This window comes from Colletotrichum fioriniae (assembly GCF_027942845.1).
Source record: "Colletotrichum fioriniae strain IMI 355084 chromosome Unknown scaffold_1, whole genome shotgun sequence".
Lineage (NCBI taxonomy): Eukaryota > Fungi > Ascomycota > Sordariomycetes > Glomerellales > Glomerellaceae > Colletotrichum > Colletotrichum fioriniae.
In genome coordinates this window covers 3,980,246-4,004,638 of record NW_027076837.1, presented here as the reverse complement: position 1 = coordinate 4,004,638, position 24,393 = coordinate 3,980,246, and the positions used below count along the sequence as shown (strand labels likewise).

General features: G+C 53.0%; 3 protein-coding genes across 3 annotated transcripts; 2 read left to right on the top strand and 1 right to left on the bottom strand.

The window, feature by feature from the left end:
- Positions 1-427: 427 nt before the first annotated feature.
- N0V96_001003 (uncharacterized protein) lies at positions 428-5,168 on the top strand (the record flags this gene model as incomplete). Its single annotated transcript, XM_065756099.1, has 7 exons — positions 428-543; positions 633-766; positions 852-1,264; positions 1,326-1,637; positions 1,737-1,784; positions 3,473-5,011; positions 5,067-5,168. 7 exons carry the CDS (start codon positions 428-430, stop codon positions 5,166-5,168), a joined length of 2,664 nt encoding a protein of 887 aa, XP_065615339.1.
- Positions 5,169-5,630: 462 nt separating this feature from the next.
- N0V96_001002 (uncharacterized protein) lies at positions 5,631-6,921 on the bottom strand (the record flags this gene model as incomplete). The annotated part of the gene is made up of 2 exons (XM_053195338.2): positions 5,631-6,377; positions 6,448-6,921. 2 exons carry the CDS (start codon positions 6,919-6,921, stop codon positions 5,631-5,633), a joined length of 1,221 nt encoding a protein of 406 aa, XP_053047308.1.
- A 2,676-nt stretch (positions 6,922-9,597) lies between these two features.
- N0V96_001001 (uncharacterized protein) lies at positions 9,598-23,279 on the top strand (the record flags this gene model as incomplete). The annotated part of the gene is made up of 3 exons (XM_065756098.1): positions 9,598-9,603; positions 9,630-9,654; positions 9,697-23,279. 3 exons carry the CDS (start codon positions 9,598-9,600, stop codon positions 23,277-23,279), a joined length of 13,614 nt encoding a protein of 4,537 aa, XP_065615338.1.
- Between the last annotated feature and the right edge of the window lie 1,114 nt (positions 23,280-24,393).

Genomic DNA, 24,393 nt, shown 5'->3' with positions numbered 1-24,393 from the left:
CTCATCGATGCCAGCGACACCCCGTACTCTGTCAGCATCATGACCGTGTTTCGTCCTGCACTGTCTCAAGAATCTGAAATCTGAAGGGACTGTATGGAAGATGATAGAGTTTATGCAGATTTTGTTCAGTGACTGTCGCTGGGTATCTTGGTCATCATGACGTCGCTTATGCACTCGCTGCGACCCAGCATGGCTGACTGTGACCTTGCATATGGAGTAGGTCAATGCGTGTTCTGAGGCACCATCCTCCCTACCTTATTCCATCGTGGAATTTGAATGAGGGGTTGAACGCTTGTTCATATCATCAATCGACATCGCGAAAGAATACTGAATTCAAGAGATTTGAGGTTCTACAATTGTGTTGTATGTGTCTTAGCGTAAGTAAGGAAAACACCGCTCAAAGATTACCTGGATGACCAACTGCACGATGGCTTCAACATTTTCAGTTGAGAAGGCTAGGGCTCAGTTCCCAGCTCTGGCAAAAGACCAGATTTTTGGCGACAACGCTGGTGGAAGTCAAGTTCTTGGGAGTGTCGCAAAGAGGTGAGAAGCAGCCAGTCATAAAGAAGTCTCAGGGATTAGACACGGTGGACAACATGGAAGGTAGCTAACTTACTGACATCGACGAACAGCATCTCGGAATACCTCGTGAACAACAACGTGCAACTGGGAGCGAGCTACAAAACATCCAAGATCTCAACGCAAACATTCGACAAGGCGTACAAAGCTGCCGCCGATTACATTAATGCTGATGTCGGTGAAATTGGTAAGGATCACCCACCACCCCACGCCTAGACTCAGAAGAAAGGGACCCAATATTCAATGTCACATGTTCTTACCCTTCGTATTAGTCATTGCACCTTCAACAACTCAAGCTTTCCGTAACCTTGCAGCCGCTCTCAGGTTGAAGGCCGGTGATGAAGTTATTCTTTCCGAAGTTGACCATGAGTCTAACATTGACCCATGGCTCCACTACGCAACTCTCGCCGGCGCAACGGTGAAGTGGTGGGCACCTTCTGATAACTCAAACCCAAAGCTCGATGTGGCGACACTCCGGAGTCTCTTGACGCCGAAGACTCGTTTTGTGGCCTGCACACACGCCAGTAATATCCTGGGAAGCATTCATGATATCAAGGCATTTGCAGATGTCGTCCATGAAGTCCCGGGGGCCCTGCTCTGTGTTGACGGCGTTGCTTATGCGCCACACCGTGCGATTGACGTAAAGGAGATTGGAGCTGATTTCTATGCCTTTTCTTGGTACAAGGTAAGAGATTCCATGAGAAAGTATCTGTACTGGACAAACTGACAGTGTGTACAACTCAAAGGTGTACGGTCCGCACATATCTTTGCTGTACGGATCCTTCAAGGCACAGGAGCAGCTGCAGTCACTTGGACACTACTTTAATCCGTCTGGAACTTTGATGGACAAGCTTGAGCTGGCTGCGGCTAGCTATGAGCTCACACAGGCGATCATGCCGCTGGTGGAATATTTCGGAGAAAACCCGAAGCAGACCTGGGCTGAGATTGCTCGACATGAAGAGGTCTTGCAAAAGCATCTCCTCGAGTTTCTGAAGTCACGGCCTGACGTCTCTATTCGAGGCGACGCATCCCCTGCAGCCTCAACCCGTGTTCCCACCGTGAGTTTTACCGTAAAGGGAAAATCGTCTCAAAGCGTCGTAGAGGGAGTTGAGGCTCAATCCATCGCTGGGATTCGATGGGGTCATTTCTTCTCAAAGCGGCTGGCCGAGAAGATTCTCGGTCTCGGCGAAGATGGCGTTGTCAGAGTGAGTTTGGTGCATTACAACACCGGTGAGTTACCCTCTTCAACATGTTCGGATGATCCAGAAAGCTGACGTATGTTCTCGTATCTAGTGGAGGAGGTTGATGTGATCATTGAGGCTCTAAAGAAGGTTTTGGGAACTTCATGAAAAAAAAAAATAGGGATATGGACAGAAAAGACTAGAATGCGAAACGTTGTTTGATTGTAGTGATTGAACTTTATGTGATTTAGGTTCCATGACTTAGGTGGGTTGAATCTTCCAGCCTATTGTTTGAGACCAGCGATCCCCGCCAAAAGATAAGCATAACATACCCAAGGCATACGTACATAAACCTTGGCAATTAGCTGGAACTCTGATCATCTCATCCGGTATAGCTACTTTATATCCTGAACTCTCACTAGATTGACATCGTCTCGGATTCTCGGTACCTTGGACATGGAGTGGCAGTATAGGTACTCAGTAAGGGGGTAGCGCTTCACTCAACGCAACTTCAACAAGCCAAATAACAATTCAAACAAACAACTTTCCCAAGAAAAACAATGTGCCCTCAATCAACTCTCCGGGGGCAGGAAGTCAATCAATCAACTGAAAGCCAGAATTTGCGCTGGCTGCGTTGAGTAAAGCGCCGTAATGGGGATCGGGCGGTGTAAAGAACTCCTGTTTACGGATCAATCTTCCAACTCTTTAGCATTCGATTCCTGGAGGTTGACATCCGCAAGAAAACGTTTTCGCGAAAGAAAAGAAGAGACTTCCATGCTTAATTCCGCAAGGCATGAAGTCCCCTAGAAAGGAAGCGCTTTTACTACCTGGTCAGCATTCCTGACTTGCATATCCGAGTCTTGCATCAACCGACGTTGAATGGATGAGACTAAACATGAGATTCGCACTCTAAATCTGACATCGGACGGGTCCGATTTCCGTCTTGATCCGGGCCAGGGTGCTGCTGACCGATGATGCGCCCACCTTGTACTTCGTACATTGAGTCGACGGGAACAATATTTCTTCGGGGGGACCCCTTGAAGTTGGAACGGGACTGGACCCTTGTTGTACACACAGACCTAGCATCAATACCGCTGTGTCACTGCCACGTTGCCGCCCCAGATGAAAGCCCACCATATGCAGTGTCATGGCTGCATAGTCAAGAACCTTCTTTTCCCTTGGTGATTCTTTGTCGGAAGCTCGGGTGATAGACCCGTATCTAGAACATAGGGAGTTTCTGTCCAGATTGAGCTGATTGATACATATACCTTCAAGTGCCAGTGGGACCAATTACAGGGTGTAGGCATCTCAAGTTCTCAAGTTTTCAACTGATCAATGTGATTACCAGCCTCAAAATTCATTAGTCATATTGTGCCCTCATTTGTCGAGTTAATTGCGTTCTCGGTGCTCCGCAAATTACAATCAGTCAATATGTGCGTGCCCCTCGATTGTAGCGCATCCCCTTACATTCCGTTGTAGCTGGTTTACTTACAGCTATTGTGACAACAGGCTTCCCGACCCACACACCAAATACACAGGATTCCAGCAAATCCACAACCCAAACCGGAAATGGCCTAACCAGGTTCTGACGAAGCCTCCAGTTTGGCTTTCCACTGATTTGCGTGATGGCAACCAATCTCTCATCAACCCTTTGGTCAGTATTACACGTAGGCTTGACACTCAACACTTCAGGAAGCTAATTTTGGCCATAGACCATTGAGCAAAAATGGGAATACTTTCAGATGCTCGTGGAAATTGGTTATACGGAGATTGAAGTTTGCTTTCCCGCCGCATCCCAAGTCGAGTTCGATTTTACGAGACGTCTTATTGAGACGCCAAACATCGTCCCCGACACTGTACGTCTGCGGGGCCTTTCCCCCACGCGTGAGGACTTTTTAGCTCGCACCGTCGCCGCGCTTCGTGGCGCCAAGCGGGCGTCTGTTTGCACCTATATCTGCGTCAGTGACAAGCAGCTCAAATACCAGGGCTTCACGCGAGAAAGAGCACTCGAGCAGGCCGTCAGATCTGTTAGGTACCTGCGATCTATCACCAAGGATGACCCAGAATCGGCGGCGGTGACCGACTGGACCATGGCCTTTGGCCTTGAGTCTTACAACGAAGCCGACCATGACTACGCTGTGCAGATCACCGAGGCTGTCAGAGAGGCCTGGGAGCCCACTGTGGAAGACCCATTGGTTGTGGTACTGGCGACTAGCACCGAGGTTGCTACTCCCAATGTGTTTGCAGACCAAGTCGAGACCTTCCGAGCGTCTTTGTCTGACCCCGAAAAGATTTCCATCTCAATCCACACCCACAATGACCGTGGATGCGGTGTTGCTGCGGCTGAGTTGGGTATGCTTGCAGGCGCTGACATGGTCGAGGGATGTCTTTTCGGCAACGGAGAGCGTGCTGGCAATGTTGATCTCGTCACACTGGCCTTGAACTTGTACTCGCGCGGCATCCACCCCGGTCTCGACTTTTCAAAGTTGTACGACATCAAGAGAAAGTACGAGAAGCTCACAGGACTCATTGTGTCTCAGCGCATGCCTTACACCGGCGAGTTTGCGCTTCAAGCCTTCAGTGGCAGCCATCAGAACATCATCCGCAAGGGCATTGCGCAACGAGTCGAGGCTGCCGAGAAGGGGATAAGACCGATTTGGGACATTCCGTACCTCCCTCTTGATCCTGAAGACTTGGGCATTCCCTTGGACACAATCATTCGGGTTAACTCCCAGAGTGGCAAGGCTGCTGCAACCTGGATCCTCAACAGACGTTGGGGTCTTGATATCCCCGTCGAGCTTCAGGTCAACTTTGGAGGCCGGGTTCAGATGATGTGCGAGGCCCTTGCACGAGAGATCTCCCACCAGGAGGTCATCAACCTCTTCATTGCCAGTTACGCACTTACGCCAAGTGAGAAGCACGATAGTGCCTCCAATATTGGCAACATCTCCATCACCAGCGATGGCACGCTGCAAACTGTTGTCGGGATGATCAACCCTGCCGACAGCTTCGCCATTCGAATCGATGGAACTGGGCCCGATATCGCTTCCGCCGTTGTCAGGGGCTTGCACTTCATGAAGGACCTTAATGCCGTCGCCAATATTCATCACACTCAGCAGCTGTCTGAGCGGTTCAATGGGAAGTTCTGCGTCCTTGCTACCTGTGTGGAGGGAGATAAGACCACATGGGGCTACTTCATCGACGAGAATGAAGAGAATGCCCAGGCAATGGCAGTTGTTTCGGCGTCATTAGTAAGTTGATATCTACCTCGCCTACTTCTTTTTCTGCCACTAACATTAGCCATAGCACATGTACCGTCGGAAATTGTCAACCTTGCCGCTCAAGAAGCAAAACGCTATGGCGAAGATCGCGGCCGCAAGCACAACTCAGACTGCGGCGACAGCTTAAGCACTGTGGAAGGTTGATGATAAGAAAGTCACACTTGTGCATGGATATCCTGGGAAACACTGCTTGCCTGTAAATTAAGTTAAAATTGATAAAGCCACCACCAACACGATGAGGTAGCCATGTTGAAAGCGAGCACGTTTATTGATGCTCGGCTCCGGTTGAAATAGCCAATTTAGGTCCTTCGTTAATCGAGTACTTTTGCGTATAGCATCAAATCCTTAGTCGCCATGTCTTCAGAATATATAGCATTGATACCGCTGTCACACCATTGGGAAGGACGATAAAAGGTTGACAAATGAGAAAACGTATATTGAGCTAATCTGCCAAATAGTAATAACCCTCTTGAACAAATGATCAAACAACAAGACCCAAACATGCATAAAGTAATTATCAACGAACTGCATGAAACGACAAACCCAGGATGCTACTTGTACACTGTGGCCACCCAAAATGATCTACTCATCAATCTTTATCCTTCTCGACGATGGTTTCCGTGGTTGTTTGGGCGTTTTCTCTGTCCTCAGGTTCGGTCACCCCAGTACCGGCTGATGTGACTGGCGAAGGTTCACATGTTTCTGCATCTTTTGGCTTCTTTTCCAAGATCCTCGTCCACTTGACCAAAAGTGATGCTACTGTCATAGCGATACCAGCAGCTAAAGCCATGTAGAATACTTGAACAATCGAAAGATTATAAAGTTCGAGAACCTTTGGTAGCAAGGATGGATCAACAATGTGGCGAAGCTCTGTCGCGCCGCTTCGGATGATCTTGTCCACGTCGACTCCCTGCACTGGACGAAGGTTGCCTTGAAGCTTATTGAGGAAAACTGCCTGCGCAATAGCAAGACTGATTGCACTGCCCACCATGCTGCTGAAGAGCATCATGGAGATCGCAGTTGGTGATAGCTTGGTCTCGACAGCGTTGTGAGCCACAACGATGGGCTGCTGTGACGCCAAAGCAGCGAAACCCGCCAGGGCCGAGAATCCCATGATACGGGAATCAGTACTGGCCATAGTGATTGTGCTGAAAAGACCAGACACGATGGCCGTTAGAGTGCCGCCGAGAAGCATAACCGGGTTGGCGCGACCGATGGTGTTCGCCAGAAGGCCTCCCGCCATCACACCAACAGCAGAACAAGCGTTAAGGGGTAAAAGAAGGATCCCAGAGCGTGCGGCTGAATAGCCTTTGATGACTTGATTCCATAGCGGGATCTACAACGTGTTAGAACGTGGCTCGTCGAAGGTGTGGGGAGGGATGCCACCTCCATAGGGTTGTACTTACGTAGTAGTCGAACAAAGCCATAGCCATGCCAGCTGTCACAGCAAAAACTGCAGCGAAAGAGATGCTGCGGTTCTTAAACAGTGCCAGGGGAATAACAGCAGCCTCGCCCTTCCGATGCTCCCAGAACATCAGCGCCACGAGGAGAGCGAATCCTACGGTCAACATGCTGATGGACTCTGCGCTGTTCCATGCGAACGTGTTGCCACCAGACTGAACGACGAACAAAATAAGAGCAATGGCCGGAGTCAAAATGAGAATGCCGATGCCGTCAATCAACTTCAGTTCCTGGAAGATCGTCTTCCAAGGCTTTCGGTGGGTTCTGAGCAGGAAGAAAACGACGGCACCGGCCACTGTTCCCATGGGTACGTTTATCAGGAAGCACCATCTCCATGAGGCGTTGTCCGTCAGGGCGCCACCGATGAGAGGGCCGGTAATCTGCCCTACCAACTCCATGGCGCCCAAGACTCCGATCATGAGTGGGAGGCGGGCGGGTGGCAGAATTTCTGTTACGAGTCTAACATCAGGGCAGTCAGGTAGTCAGCGAAAGATATTCTGAGCATAGTACTGGAATACACCTTGACGTACACCAGTGAAGTTGATACAACTCCAGAACAACCAAGGCCAGAAAATGCTCTACCAACAATGCACATTGCAGATGTATTCGCTAGCCCGGCAAGCAAACATCCGAGCTCGAATAGGAAGATTCCTGCAATGTAGACATGTTTGTGTGGGACTACTCGGTTGAGAGCGCCAAAGACAAGTTGAGATGCCGCTGCTGCCAAAAAGCTGAATTGTCTTTGTCAGTTCATGTTCGAGATTGATCTGGGTGCGTAAAAGATGTTCGGATAACTTTAAGCACATACTAGGCAGATCCAAGCCAACCAACGTCACCAAGACTTCCGAGATCGGTCGTGATTTCAGGAGTTGCTACTCCCACGATCGTGCCATCCTATTTATCGACATGAATTAGCAAAATATTATTTACACGCAAGAACAGTAGTATGTGATGCCATCTACGCCTATTTCATAGATTTGGCTAGGGAATAAAAACCCGTGCACTCACCATGCCAATCAGTCCGACGGTGAGGGACAAGGCAATGCACACCGCCAGTGCAGACAGAGGTATTCCAAAACATGTTCGCTCTGGTGTTTCCAACGAATCCGTATCTTTGGAGCTCGTCATCGTGCCGATTGCCGTGAATGAGTGTTTTGGTTTGGTGAAAGAGTGATATCAGTTTAGGCAGCCACTTTGAAGGGATTGAACTGGAGTAGGTTGATGGCAGTGCGTTGGGCCAGGTGCAACGTGGACGTGGAAATTTGGCACCGGTTCCGTGGCAATGGATGTCTTGTCTTAGAACTCCAGATATGGCGGTGGGACGGGGTCAAACTTAGAGTCATTCAAGGATACATAAGAAGCCCAGATGGCACCCTGACAAATGGCATGTCGTGCTCGCTCCCGCGTTCTTGAAGCACCAGCCGGATCCCGACCTAACCGCACGTGCAGATACGAGTCTCCCAAGTTTGAACTGTGGCAACCTTCCTCTGCCCTGAATACCCGAGACCGTCGGCATGGCTCAAATCTCCGTGGCCACTGGCAACACTCAAGCTCAAGCTGGAGTTATTCAGCCCAACTTCGGCTCTGCATTGCTGCCGTGCGGGCCGCATATAGATTCGATGTAACTTCTCTCACGCCTCGCGTGCAGGATTCAGGAACTCTCGGTATTCCGATTGTTTGGTCTGGGTCAGCAACATCTGCAGTTGTGTGATGACCCGGCTTACCCGTGGTGGTATTGCTTTTACCACATTGGTTCTGGGTTTCTGGAAACGATTTCTTGCAGTAATCTAAATTCTCCGTGTCGGGCTTGTCCTGCGTTTGAGCCACGCCGCAGCCAGGGGATATTGCTGACCTTGCAGCTTGGCCCCACGATCCGGATCCGTCTACGGCCCCACCTTGCTTCCAAAGGATCCGGAATCCTAAGGAATTTTCGGCTGAGGTTCGTCTGATCATAGCAGCATGACCGGGGTAATCTCCGCAGAGGCTCACTGTCGCGTCGAAGCCGAACATCGCGGAACCTTGCAGTTATGTAAAGCCAGGCCGACGGGCGATGTGACCCTGCTTTTCGGCGAAGAGTGTAGTGTCTCCTATTCGCTGAATTGCATCAACCCACCACACATAACATAAGCCTGGGAGCCAAAGTGGAACTCGCAGTGACATGCCGGAGATTGAAACAAGGTCACGACTCACGATCCATACGGGCTTACTTAGTTTGTGTAGGAAGTTGGAGTCATAGGACCCCGAATGCGACTGCTCTCGATTCCTTCCAATCCCTCGCGTTTGTGCGCAATGATGACTGCACTGCTCGTCGAAAGGATCAGTCTGCCGTCTTAAGGTTTGGGCAGGGTCATTGGCATTGCCCTGTTCGGCTTGGAGCAAGAGTTGCCGGCGGCCAAGACTCCCTGGTAACACGCTCTTCAATTTCCATCAACACCGAGCGTTGTTTTGGCAGTGTCAGCTATTGCGATATGACATGAGGAGAGGGTACTGACTAGGGGAGGGCGGGAAGGGACGGGAAGTACAATCACTCGGATAATTATTGCATGAAGCCACTTCACCACAAGCCTGAATCCGTAGCATGATACATGTATTCTTCGATGAACCTCGTTTTTGACTCTACCAGTCCATCTGTCTTAATTCGAATAATCAACAATCTTTTGGTAGACTGTATTATCACATTACTTTTCACTATACAAAAATGAAGTCTACTTCGAAAACGCTGGTGGTCTCATCCCAAGCCCTTCGGGAAGCTTGTTCTAGGCTCAGTTTACAACCCAACTCCGTTCTCAAAACCGCATGGGCAATCACAAGCCACGTGCACACAGACTCCGACGATGTGAATCTGGCAAATTTGCATCAGAGTGACAGTCATGAAGATGGCCATTATGTCACGATACGAAACCTGCACACTGGGCCTGATTCTATCACGGTGGGCGCCGTCTTACATCGAGTGAGCCAAACTGCCGCAGCGGAAGACGCTAGTGTTTGCTTGAGACTCAGCGATTGTCCTACCCGATTCCTCGTCACAGAGGACGAGCTAACTTCCTCCATCGCCCACATTGCTCCCGAAGAGGTGAGTAAAATCAAGAAACGCCATGGTAGTACTGCGTCACTGACCACGTTCCAGCTTTTCTACACACTTGTGCTGTCTGGTCAAGAACCAAATCAGTGCCATATTAATGTCTCTGGTGCAGCACACGAGCAGAAGATGGAGGCCGTGGCCGCCACTTTCCGAATCATCTGCCATCAGCTGCTTAGTTCCAGCATGAACTTAGATCTGGGGATTGACCAGATTGACCTCTTGCCTTTCCATGAGGTAGCGCAGCTCTCTAGATGGAACAACAACACTCAATCAGACAGTCAAGAGTGTGTCCATACCATTGTCACTGCTCACGCGTTCCATCGCCCCAGAGACTTGGCGATCTGTGCCTGGGACGGGAGCTTCACCTACGCCGAGTTGGACTACTACTCCGAAGCTGTGGCCCGCCACTTTGTCGCCAAGAGATGGGGTCAAGGCGCCTTTATCATCTCCAAGATGCTTAAATCGCGATGGAGTATGGTAGCCATGCTCGCTATTCTGAAAGCTGGCTGCGTCTTTGTCCCCGTGGATCCTCGAGCTCCCGCAGACCGTGTGGCTGCAATTGCTAATGAGGTCTCTGCTAAGTGTCTCATCACCAACTTTGTTGATGAGACCCTGCCGGAATTTGGAAATGGTCTCGAGATCATGGAAAACCTCCCACAAGTAGCTGAGACCAGCACTATTGACTCGGAGCCACTCCCTCAGGTGGCCGCTACCGCTCTTGCGACTGCATTCTTCACTTCTGGAAGCACGGGTGTTCCCAAGGGCGTCCTGCACGAGCATCAAGCCATTTGCAACGGCATCAAAGACGTTCTTCGACCCTTTCACATCGACCAACACACCCGATGCTTGCAGTTCGCTTCTCCCGCCTTTGATGTTACAATGTCAGAGACTTTGACGATCCTGTACGCTGGAGGCTGCATATGTATTCCCAACAATCAGGAGGTTGTCGATGACATCAACGCCAGCATGGCGAAACTTCAAGTCACGCATGCATTCCTCACACCGACTGTTGCCGCACAGGTCGAGCCGACAATTGCCTCCTCTCTTACGTATCTCATTGTAGGCGGTGAGCCTCTGCGGAAATCGGAGGTGGTTTCGCTGAGTCCAAAGTTGAATCTCATCAACACCTATGGTGGCACTGAGATGGGTATCTGGGAGACCTCCACACTCTCATTGACGCCCGAGAGTGACAACCGGAACGTGGGTCACACCGTCGGTGCCAAGATCTGGATTGTCCACCCTCACAACCACGACATCCTCCTACCCATCGGTATACCTGGCGAGGTCCTCGTCGAAAGCATTGCACTTGCCAGAGGCTACTACCGACCCGTCGACAGACGAGCATTCATCGACGAGCCCAAATGGCGCGGCAGATTCCCAAATCGCAACACGGCTCGTTTCTATCTCTCAGGAGATCTGGGACAGTATGAAGCTGACGGAACTCTGATTCTACTCGGTCGGAAAGACACTCAGGTAAAACTGAGAGGTCACCGTATTGAGCTGGGCGAAGTTGAACACCACCTTGGCAAGAGTCTTCCCGGCCAAGAGCCTGTAGCTGAAGTCGTTAAGGACTTGGCATCATCCAAGGGTTCAGCTACTCTGGTGGCCTTTGTTGTGTTCCCCGAATCTGACGGACAACAGCCCAGCGAACAACAACTCACTGCCGCAGCAGAAGCCAGGACGCGAGTCGCAGCCGAGCTGTCCCGTTTCTTGCCTGCCTACATGATTCCGGCTATTCTCATACCCATTCCCTCGATTCCTCTCACTGTATCTGGGAAGACCGATCGTCGCGTTCTCAGACTGGTGGCGCAGCGACTATCATTGAGCCAACTGGCAGTCCTTCGTGGTGCTCAAGGGTCTGTTGAAGCCCCGGAGACTGAAGCTGAGCAGCAATTACAATCAGTCTGGGCTTCGACCCTCGACATCGATCCCACCATGATTGGAAAAAACACATCCTTCTTCGAGCTCGGCGCGGACTCCATCGCTGCAATGAAGGCGGCCAGCGCGGCTAGAACTATCGGTCTGCCCTTGGGCCTATCAGACTTCTTCAGGTGCCCAAAGCTTTCCGATCTGGCCAAGTTTGCATCAGAAGCATCGACTGGAATGGTGGAGGATCAGGTGGCGCCATTCTCACTCATCCCGCTCGATGCCGCTCTGGAATTACGCCGGGAAGCTGCTCAGCAATGTAACACCTCTCCCGCGGATATCGAAGACCTCTTTTCATGCACACCTCTCCAAGAAGGCCTGATCTCACTATCGTCCAAGCATGACACCTCGGAGGCGTACATCAGCAGGAAGGTCTTCAACCTGCCCAGCCAGATCAACATGTTCCAGTTCGAGGAGGCATGGAACATTACGGCCCTCGCACATCCCATTCTCCGCACCAGACTTGTCAACACCGCGGACCAAGGAATGCTCCAGGCTGTGGTCAGAGGTCCTTTGTCTTGGAACTTCGGAAACGACCTGGATGCGTATTTGGCCGGAGACGCGCAACATCCCATGACTTTCGGTACGCCACTTTGCCGCTATGCCTTGATCGACGTAGAATCGGGGGCGCAGAGGAGCCCTGTCTTCGTCTGGACTGTTCATCATTCCATTTACGACGGATTGTCAATGTCCATCATCCAAGACGCTTTCTGGAGGGCCTATAACGGTCAGAACATCGCCCCTTCTCCCCCTTTCGGTAATTTCATCAAGTACCTCAATGGCATCGATGCCAAGGCTTCCCAGACTTTCTGGAAGACCTACCTCGATGGACCAGACTTGTCATTCTTCCCGTCGGTCCCATCTTCAATATCCACACCCAAGCCTGACTCGACCGTTGTGCGCCAATTTCCTTGGACTTGGAAGCCAACGAATGGTCTCAACGCGTCTACACTCTTGAAGACGGCGTGGGCTATAGTTGCTGGCAGATATTCCGGCTCTCGGGACGTCATCTTTGGAAACACTTTAAGTGGCAGAAATACCCCCGTGACTATTCCTGGCCTCGATGTCATCACCGGCCCAACCATTGCGACTGTTCCGGTTCGCATTCGCTGGGAGCCGAAGATGTCAATCATGGAACTTCTCGAGGCCGTTCAACGCCAAGAGTTCGACATGCGGCACTTTGAGCAAACGGGTCTGCAAAACATCTCACGCATCAGCTCGGATACTCGGGGAGCATGCCAGTTCTCTTGTCTCTTCTTGGTACAGCCTCCTGCCACTGCCGACCAGGCTAAACTGGAAGAAGTATTTGGTATCGAGGATCGTGACAAGTCATCAGAATACGACGACCATCCTTTATCCATTGAGTGTGAGATGGATAAGCATCAACTACGCGTCATCGCCACCTTCGACAGCCGCGTTTTGCACGAGGAACGACTGGAGCGAATCGTCACTCTCTTCCAGCAGACGGTCTTGTACCTAAGCAGCAACTCCCAGTCCCAGGTTTCCTCTCTGAACCTGATCACCGATGCAGATGTTTATCAGATCCAGGAGTGGAACGCGATACCGCCGGCGGTTGTCAGGAGACAGGCTCATGACCTATTCCGCCACCAAGCCAGACTGCGTTCGACTCATACCGCCCTTAGCTCTTGGGACGGTGTGATGACTTACGCTCAACTTGACGATGCCTCGGACCGCCTTGCAGGTCATCTCCATGCCCTCGGAGTTGGCCCGGATATATTGGTCCCCATCTGTTTCGAGAAGTCCATCTGGGCTGTTGTCGCGATGCTGGGTGTCTTGAAGGCTGGCGGCGCTTTTGCTGTCGTCGAGCCCTCCCATCCTCTTGACAGGAAAGAGGTCATTGTTCGGCAGCTCGGCGCCAAGGTTGCCGTCGTGGCACCTTCGACCGAGTCACTATTCCCATCGGGTTGTGTAAACACTCTCGTCGTCTGTGATGCTTCGATCCTGAAGCTGCCACTCCCCAGAAGGCCCTTGCCGAATGGCAGCCCAGACAACGCCATGTATGTCATCTTTACATCTGGGTCGACGGGCACTCCGAAGGGATGTGTGACGGAGCATTGGGCCTTCTGCTCCGCCATGTATGAGTTTGGTCGTGACAGCGGGTTACGATCCGACGGACAAGTCCTGCAATTCGCTTCCTACAGCTTCGATACCAGCTCAGAAGAGATCTTCTGTACGCTCTTTGCGGGCGCTACCCTCCACATTCCGTCGGAAGCATCACGAATCAACGACCTAGCCGGTGAGATCCGTCGGACCAAGACCAACTGGGCCGAGCTCAACCCCAAGGTTGCTTCCCTCCTCACTCCTGAAGAGGTTCCCTCCCTCAAGACCATCATCCTTGGAGGCGATCGATCCCACGGAAGCGATGTCAGCCGGTGGCCTGAGAGCACCAATCTCCTCAACTCATATGGTTGTACCGAAGCATCTGTCACATCTACCCTTATTCCTCTCAACAGACGCAGCAACGAGGAGCCCCCCATCGGCAAAGGTGTCGGCTGCAACCTTTGGGTCGTTGATCCTGACAACCACGACATGCTCGTTCCTGTCGGTGCGCCGGGTGAGCTTCTGATCGAGGGGCCGGGCCTTGCTCGTGGCTATCTCGGGGATCCCGAGCGCACCGCGAAGTCCTTCATCTTCGACCCGGCTTGGTCAAACGACGGATCCGGAAGACGGCGTCGCTTTTACAAGACTGGTGATCTTGTGCATGCCAATGACGAGGGTGCCGTTTTCTACCATGGCCGCAAGGATACGCAGATCAAACTCCGAGGTCAACGCGTCGAGCTCGGTGAAATTGAGCATCAACTGGCCCAGGCACTCCCAGAGTTCGATGTATCTGCCGAGATCGCCACGATGCAAGCCAACAGTCAAGCTCCAGACACCCTCGTCGGATTTATCGTTTTCCCCAACGACGAGGAGCAGTCTGCCGAAGTCACCACATGTCTGGATGCTGCGACTGTCGAGAAGCTGGCTACCATCAGACCCAAGCTCATCGCAGATCTCTCGCGCTCGCTGCCGGCTTACATGGTCCCAACTCTGTTTGTTCCCATGAACGGGATGCCCTTGACAATCTCAGCCAAGGCGGATCGCCGAAAGCTTCGTGCACTCGCCCAAGGGTTGAGTCCTGAAGATCTCGCCCTGCTTCAGGGAACCTCGGATATCAAGGAGCAGCCGCAGTCCCAAGCTGAAGTCAATATGCAGGCGGTGTGGGCTGGAGTTCTTGGCGTCAAGGCTGAGACAATTGGTCTCGACGACAACTTCTTCCGAATTGGCGGAGATTCGATTACTGCCATGAAGATGGTCCCTGCTGCACGACAGCTCGGTCTTCACATCTCAGTTGCCCACGTTTTCCGCGCTCCCATTTTGAGGGATCTGGCTTCTCAAGCTGCCGCGAGTACCCAACCGTCTCAGATCGAAAAGATTCCTGTTTTCTCTCTCGTTGACCAAAGCGAGAAGGAATCAATCATTGTCGAGGCAGCCAAGCAATGCGGTGTACGACCTGAGGAAGTTGAAGATGTCTATCCTTGCACGCCCCTTCAGGAGGGACTTATGTCGCTTTCGGCGAAGCAGCACGGATCGTACATCATGCGTCAAGTCTTGGTGCTGTCAACTGATATACGCATGGCCGACTTCCATCAGGCTTGGGAGCAGGTTGTCCAGGCGCACCCAATCTTGCGAACGCGAATTGTCAGTGTCGGCTCCAACATGTATCAAGCCATCACCACTCGGTCATTGTCTTGGGACACCAGCATCGATCTTGACCACTACATCGCGCACGACGATTCTCGTGAAGTCGAATTTGGGGCGCCTCTTAGCCGATACGCCATTATCCCCTACTACGATCGATTCTTCTTCGTCTGGACGCTGCACCACTGCATATACGATGGCTGGTCACTCCCACTTCTCCTCAGCGACCTCTCCAAGGCGTACAACAAGACCTCGCGTGGAGACTCGGATATCCCAGGATTCAATGCCTTCATCAAGCACCTGAACGGGTTGGACAAGACCGAATCAGACTCCTTCTGGTCGTCCTACCTCGAGGGGCCGAGTACCACATTCCCTGCTTCACTACTCCCGAACCAGACTGCCCAACCTAGTGCAACACACGATGAGAGTATGGGTTTCTCTGTCAACGCCATTGATGGCATCACTTCGTCTACCATTCTCCGCGCTGCTTGGGCTCTGCTCACGCGAAGCTACACCGGCGATTCGGATGTGGTCTTTGGCATGACAGTCAACGGCCGTAACGCACCTGTCCCTGGCATCGATCGAATGAGTGGCCCAACCATTGCTACTGTCCCCATCCGTGTCCGCTGGGATTCGAAGGCAAGCACCACTATCCGTTCGTTGCTCGAGTCGGTCCAGCAAGATACCACAACTATGATCCCGTTCGAGCAGACAGGTCTGCAACACATCTCTCGTCTCCATGAGGATGCCCAAGCTGCTTGTCAGTTTGGTACCCTCTTCGTCGTCCAACAGGACGACAGTGAGGAAGATGAAGCCGTCGCCAACATCATGGAGCTCTATGACGCTTCCGAAGACACTTCAGCCCAGTTCACCACCCAGCCATTGTTGGTTGAGTGTGTTATAGAGACTTCATCGAAGACAGTTACCCTTCGGATGAGTTACGACCCGAAGCTACTGGATTCTTTCCTCGTTTCTGGAATGGCGCAACAATTCAAGCACATTCTCTCTCAACTTGTCGAGACTGAGAACCTTGACAAGCCAGTCAGTGATCTCCATCTCATCAATCCAATTGATCATGACCAGGTCATCAAGTGGAACGAGGGACGAGTCAACCCAATCCACAAGACTATGCATGACCTTGTGGGAGCGGCCGCCGTCGTCAATGCCACACGCCCTGCCATCAGCGCCTGGGACGGAGAGATGACGTACGCGGAACTTGAGTCGGCATCGTCGCAAGTCGCTGGTCGGCTTCGTAGCGTCGGCGTCGGTAGTAGTGGACAGGGCGAGATGGTCCTGTTGTGTTTTGAGAAGTCTCGATGGGCCATCGTCTCAGCACTCGCCATTCTCAAGGCTGGCGCGGCCTTTGTTGCTCTTGATCCAGCCCAGCCGGATGACAGACTTGCAACGATCATGAAGCTATCGAAGGCTCGTCTTGTCTTGACTTCCAAGGGCTTAGAGGAGCGCTTGACTAGACTCTCCAAGAATGCACCCAACGTCGTATGCACCTCGGAACTTGTTGCTTTGGCAGACACCGCTGCTCCCTTCGTCAAGCGGCACAGAGCTTCTGGTAGTGATGCCCTCATAAAGGGAGTCATCTCATCGCCTGAAGATCTTGCCTACGTCATCTTCACTTCTGGCAGTACCGGTGTACCCAAGGGTGTCATGATCAGTCACCGCGCGGCATCTTCGAGTATGACGGCTCATGCTGAGCGCTTCGGGGTCGACTCTTCCAGTCGCACGTTGCAGTTCTCATCCCTGACATTTGACGCCTGCATCTTTGAGATCTTCACAACGCTTGCTACCGGCGGCTGTATCTGTATGCCTTCAGATGCTCAGCGTGTGGATGATCTCGCAGCAGCTATCAACTCCTACTCCATCAACACTATCATGCTTACTCCGTCCGTTCTGGCGCTGCTGTCCCCAGAGGACACGCCTTCACTTCGCTCCATCATTTTCATCGCCGAACAAGTCACCGACAATGATATCTCACGCTGGTCTAGCCAATGTCGCATCCAGAATGGGTACGGGCCTACAGAGTGTACTGTCGTTTGCGTCGTCAATCCTGATCTTCGGGACGGTGGTCGCATCGGCCACGCTGTTGGTTGTCGTGCCTGGGTCGTCGATGCCGACAATATCGACAAGCTGGTACCAATCGGGTGTGCTGGTGAGCTCCTCATCGAAGGACCTAGTCTTGCCATTGGTTACCTGAATGATGCCGAGCGCACGGCAGAGTCTTTCATCTTCAATCCAGCTTGGGCAACCAGCGACGAGCCCTCGGTAACGCGCCGTTTCTACAGGACGGGTGACTTGGTGCGGCAGACAAGCAACGGCTCCTTCATCTACCTCGGACGCAAGGACACACAGGTCAAGCTTCGTGGTCAGAGGATCGAGCTTGGGGAGATTGACTTCCACATTCGCCGTGCTCTCCCGTCGGCCACTGTACGTTCAGACATTGTCGATCTTCAGCAGCAAAAGGCTGGCAGCGGCATGCTCAAAGCCCTCGCTGCCTTTGTCGTCCTTGAAGGCGTCGACGTGAACATTGAGAGCAACGCTGGCATAAGCGCTGGTTCACTCAAGCAGGTCGGAGAAGCTGCCTCGACCGCTGTCGCTGAGCTGGCTCGCTCAGTGCCACCCTACATGGTCCCTTCAATCTTCATCCCCATCTCCAAGATGCCTCTCACGGTTTCCGGAAAGACGGACCGGCAAAGACTCAAGGCCATCGCAGCCAAGATCCCCCACAAGCACCTCGACACCTTGCGAGCCCTTCAGCGTGGAGCAACAGGCGACGGGCCTAAGGTTGCACCTCGAAACGATGTTGAAAGGCGCATGCAATCCGCCTGGTCAACCGTCCTCCAACTGGATCCTGAGAGTATCAGCATTAATGACAGCTTCTTCCGTCTCGGTGGTGACTCCATTTCTGCGATGAAGCTCGTCACAGCTGCGCGATCAGTCGGCATCTCCATCACTGTGTCGGACATCTTCCAGACGCCCGTCTTGGCCAACCTTTGCCGGTGCAGTAGCAACGAAAGCGATGAGATTGAAGTCATTCCACCGTTTTCTCTCATCCCAGCATACGACACTCTCATGCATCAAGAGGCTGCCCGGCAGTGCGGTGTGGCCCCTGAAGCCCTCGAGGACTTGTATCCTTGCACTCCGCTTCAACAAGGTCTCATCTCACTCTCGGTCAAGGAAGAGGGGTCTTACATCGTTCGTGAGATCTTCCGCCTCCGGAGTGTCCGCGTGAGCAGATTCCAAAAGGCGTGGGAGTACGTCGCAAACATTCACCCCATTCTTCGCACCCAACTCGTTCATCTGGATACCTACGGAACTCTCCAGGCCGTGATCAGCACAAAACAGGCAATGCGATGGCGCACGGCGTCCTCTTTGGAGGAGTACCTTGCCCAAGACGAGAAAGAGACAATGGGCCTAGGTACGGCTCTGAGCAGGTATGGTCTTGTATTGCCGACCAACCCGGCCGACGATGCCATCTTCATCTGGACTGCTCATCACGCCATGTACGATGGTTGGTCAATGCCCATCATTAAAGAAGCCGTGGCCACAGCGTACATGGAAGTGATGCTCCCTGAGGCTCCTGCTTTCAACACATTTATCAAGCACATCCAGGGAGTCGATGCCACCGCTGCTCAGTCATTCTGGAAGTCTTACTTTGACGAAGCAGGCGCTTCTCCTTTCCCGGCGGTTCCACATGGAGCTTCTCTGGAATTCCGCGCCGACAGGTCCGAGAAGGTGAATCTGTCTTGGAGATCACAACAACGCGATGGAGTTACTGTCTCGACTCTCCTCCGTGCAGCATATGCCATCGTCGTCGGGACATACACCGGTTCCTCTGATGTTGTCTTTGGCACGACATTGAGTGGCCGCAATGTCCCTGTCCCCCGTGTTGAGACCATTGTTGGCCCAACTATCACGACTGTGCCAGTCCGGTTGTCTTGGGATGCCAATATGACAGCGCAGGAGCTCCTCCAGAATGCCCAGCGCCAGGCCACGGAGATGATGCCATTCGAGCAGATGGGTCTGGTCAACATTGCCAAGATCAGCGAGTCGGCCAAGAGATCGTGCCAGTTCCAGAGCATCTTCGTCGTCCAGCCTGAGAGAGACGACGATAGCCCTGCTTGCGAGAGTCTTTTTGGTGACCAGCTCAGCCACGCCTCAAGCAGCGATGAGACTGCTTCTCCTCAGACTTACCCACTAGGCATTGAAGCGACGGTCGAGGGCAATGAGCTTGAACTGTCTGCCACCTACGACAGTCGCATTATTGATCCCCCCGAGATGCGCCGCATCTTGCACCAGATCGGGCATGCCGCCTCACTCCTCGACCAGAACCCCAACGTTCTCATCTCGGCGTTAAACCTAGCTGGCAAGTCAGACTTGTCTCAAATTCAGGCATGGAACGCTCGAGGTCCTCCTGCTGGAGCGCGAGAGGCTGTGTACACCATCATCGGTCGCAATCCCTCCTCGGCACCCGCTGTCAGTGCCTGGGACGGTGACTTGTCATATGCCGACTTGACCAGACTTTCCAATGGCTTGGCCCATCGCCTCCGCGGCATTGGAGTCGGCATTGGCGCCGAGACTGTGGTTGCCTTTAGCCACGGCAAGTCCAAATGGGTTCCAGTCATCATGCTTGGTATCCTCAAAGCCGGCGGTGCGTTCGTTGCTTTGGATGCTGCACAGCCTGAAAGTCGTCTCAAGTTCATCGTCGAAGAGGCTAAAATCAGCGTCCTTCTCACTTCACCGGAGCTGGCAAAACTTCCTTCATTAGCAAATCTCCCTGTTACTCCAGTCTTCCCAGCATCGCTTGAGTACTCGACGGAGGAGAAAGAGACCACGCCGCCACCTGGCCACAGTGTGTCTCTACCCGACTCCTTGGCGTACGTCGTCTTCACGTCTGGCAGCACGGGTGTGCCAAAGGGAGTAATGGTGTCTCATTCTGCTACAGCCTCCAGCACTTTGGCCCACGGCTCCGCCATGGGAATCACTTCCGAGAGTCGAGTCTTGCAGTTCGCCTCTTACACTTTCGACGCCTCTGTGCTCGAGGTACTCGGCACACTGCTGGCCGGGGCCTGCGTCTGCATTCCATCGTCGGAGGAAGCTTCCGAAGACCTGAACGCTGCAGTTCGGAAGTATGGTGTCAACTTTGCTGCTCTCTCACCTCGAGTTGCTTCTCTCCTTCGTCCCAAGGAGGTCCCGGCCATCAAGGCTATTGCATTGGGTGCTGAGGTTGTGACAAGCTCAGATATCCAGCGATGGGAGGGCCGCCGTGTCAGCAACGGCTACGGCCCGACCGAGTGCACCGTTGTATGCGTCTTGGAGTCCAGCAACCACAAGCCTGGACGTATCGGAAGAGGTGTTGGCTGTATCTGCTGGATTGTGGACCCCGAAGATCCGAACAAGCTGGCACCAGTTGGTGCGCCTGGAGAGCTTCTCATCGAAGGACCATGCCTGGCTCGCGGATATCTTCACCAAGAAGAGAAGACCCGCGCCGCCTTCGTACAGGACCTTGCCTGGACTCAAGCTCTCCCTAGTCCTGGCAGCAGGCCCAGACGCTTCTACAAGACTGGCGACATTGTGAGATACGACTCAGACGGTGGCATCTTGTTCATCGGCCGAAAGGACAACCAGGCCAAGCTCAGGGGCCAGCGCATTGAGCTCAGCGAAGTTGAACATCATATGCGTCGCGCTCTGCCTGAATGCCACGTCGTTGCCGACATCGTCAGTTTCCCCCAGCAGAAGAACGACTCTATGGCCTTGATCGCCTTTGTCGTGCCTTCGAGCAGCAGAGCATCGGGCAACTCCCTTGGGTCCATGCTCCCGCTCGACAGCGAAGCTGTCAAGGCTTTCGCGCAGTCTTGGTCGAAGGCAACAGTGGAGGTGTCTCATGCAGTGCCGCTTTACATGGTTCCCACGCTCTACATCCCTCTCGACTCAATCCCGCTCACCTCGTCGAGCAAGGTCGATCGCCGCAGGCTACAAGCCATTGTTGCAGATGTTACTGTCGAGCAATTGGAACTTCTTCGTGGTGTTCAAGGTGTCAAAGAAGCTCCTCGCTCTGCTCTGGAGAGGAGCATGGTGTCTGCCTGGGCACAAGTCCTTGGACTTGATACCAGCAAGATTGGCATCCGGGACAGTTTCTTCCGTCTTGGAGGTGATTCCATCACAGCCATGCGCCTGGTGCCAATCCTGGCTGAGGGTGGTCTCACGCTCCGTGTCTCTGATGTCTTCAAGTACCCCGTGTTGGCCAGTCTGTGTCGCCATCTCCAAGGAGAGGAAGATCGCACAGACGGGTCGTCCTCAACAGATGAGTGGTCGGATCTTGGCGGTAGTCAAGATCTCACCCCAGACGCTGAGCATACCGATGATGAGGCCCTTCAAGTTGCCGCCGCTGACAACATCGCCATTGGTACCGAAGTGTCTTCCATGGCACAGGCTTCTTCAAGCAGCCCAGCCGAGTACCACATCACACCTGCATCAGACTTCCAGGCTCTTGCATTCGAGTTCTCTCAGCTCCGAAACCGCGGCTTCGTCAACTACTTTGTCCTCCGCTTCCTCGATCGCTTCAGTCATGAACGCATCCGCAACGCTTGCACACAACTGGTCCAGCATCACTCGATCCTTCGCACCAAGCTCAAGCTCGCCAACGGCCGACTCTGGCAGCTTGCTGCTTCCAAATCCTCCTTCCAGGCCGCTTTCGAGTTCTTCCGTGTCACGTCGGATGACGTTGTCTCCTTTACGACGCGCTTGATCGAAACTGACGAGGCCCGTCGCTTGGGTTCCGATGAGATTCCTACCAAGTTCTTCATCGTCGAGTCCGCCTCGCAAACCCAACTTGTCATGAGACTTGCTCACACGCACTACGACGGCTTGTCCTTCCCACTTCTCCTTCAGACGCTTTCTCAGGCCTTGAAGCGTAGTGAGCTAGCTCCCGAAGTCTCATTCGCCAAGTTCTCTTCCAGTATTCAGGCTCTTCCTTCTCGGCACTCCATGTCATACTGGCGACGCCTCCTTGATAACTCACAAATGACTCCAGTCATCACCCCTGCTGCCATCACTGCCAATGACGGAATTGAGGGCCACATTACTCGGCTTGTGACCTTGCCAAATCTTTCTCAAGCCAGCGTAACCTTCGCCAGTGTTCTCAAGGCCGCCTGGGCCATCGTCCTTGCCCAACACTCGGGTCTTTCTGACGTTGTCTTTGGTTGCCTTGTGTCCGGTCGCTTCGCTCCGGTTCCTGGCATCGAGTCTGTGGTGGGACCTTGCGTCAATTTGTCTCCTGTCCGCGTCAACAACATCTTGAAGGATACCAGCACGCGCGCCTTTCTACAAGCCGTTCACGCTCAGCATACCAAGAGCATGGAGCACGAGCACGTTGGATTCCGTCGCATCATCACGGGAGCCACGTCTTGGCCAGCCCGGACGTCCTTCGCGGGCGCGTCCATCGTCCAGCACCAGAACATCCCACTGGCCGCCGAGCTGAACGAGACGACGCCTGACTTGCCTTTTGAGTTGAGCGCAAAGGGAGGTACCTCGAATGCTGCTGCGATCTGGATCATCACTACTTCCCGCCCCTCGGAAGGCCTTTTGAGTATTGAGCTTACCCACGCCCTCAATACGATCAACCACAACACCGCCGAGACTCTCCTGCAGGCACTCTGTGTCGCCATTGAGCACTTCGGCCACCACTGGGACTCGGAAGCACCACTGCCCGACACTCGAAGCCAGAAGACCAGAGCGAACAACGCGCCGCTCTTGCCGGGCGGCCCATCTGGGAATGAGGACGAGTCTGTCGCGTCTTCCGACATGCAGAATCCTGACGAGCATGCACGCGCCGTTGTCAATCAGGCGTGGAGCTTGCTGCACAAGGCACATTGCCGAGACACATCGTCAGAAGAAACTCCTACCTCCATGTTCGAGGTATGGAATGACAACCTCGTCGCTGTGGCTTTGAAGGGCATATATGAGAGCCTGGACGTGTTCCTCGATCTCGAGCAACTTCTTCAGCACCCGACGATGGAATCGCAGGCAGGCTTGCTGACTTCTCTGGGCTTTTGAGATTTTGTACTTTTAGTTTATCATTTTTTCCTTGTTATCCTGTTGAAAATGGCTTTATTATCTCCCGAGATTAGTGTTTGGATATCGGAATGGCGTTTGGTACTTTATACCATAGATAGGAGCTTGGCGTAAATTTGTTTCTCTGTTGAACATCTTTCGACCCCGCAACTTCGCGTTCCAGTTGAATTGAATGATCCGTTGCGCCACCTGAAAACAAGCCTTAAAATGTGGAGTTGTGAAGACTGAATTCCAGTTGTGCTTGTTCATAAAGTACGACCATACCAAATGGGGATCGTGTTTCGACAATGCCAAGATGTACGACTTTATGCCGCTTTTCCGGCCGTATCCCGACGGTCTTTCGACGTTAAGGATGGCCCCCAAACACAGCCACAATCAGGAAAGTATCGACACCACATCTCCATCTGCCTCAAGATATCGCCAGTGTGTCTCTGTCTTGAGGGTTGCTGCAGTGTGTCTCGGTCCCTACGCACCACCGTCCGACACGATTCGTTTTCCCCAGTCCAACCGAAAACTGATAATGGTCTTCTTGGGCCGGCCGTCAGAGGCGTGCTACCCCTGTCGCAAGGGAAGACTCAGGGTTCGTACTCCATCTTGTTCCTAAATCCCCCCTCCGACTGGTCCGCTCGTATCTTCAGCCCCGAGCCTCGACCCGTCAGTCCCTTTGGCGGTCTGTACGACACCACGGCACGCACACTTCTGCACCGTTGTCCAGCGCGTTATAACAACCAACATGAACCACACTCTTCGGACATGAGCCAAGGCTGACAATTGTCTCTTTCCGTTCTCGTTCTACAGTGTGATCGCCTGCAGCCCGGATGTACCCAGTGCTCCCGAAAGCAGATAGTTTGCCCCGGCTACAGGGATCCTTCGGAATTCTACTTTAGAGACGAGACCGCCAACGCTGCTTTTAAGGTCCAGAATAGGAAACCCAGGAGGCGTTTGGCCGCCAAAACGAAGCAGCAAACGCAATCGGTGGCGGAAGCAGATGCGCAGAAGCAGCATGCAAGTTCGAGCGGTACTATAACCGTGGCGGCCACACCAAGGCAGGCTGTTGGGACTTTGGTCAATCACTGGTCTCCATCAAGCTCATCGT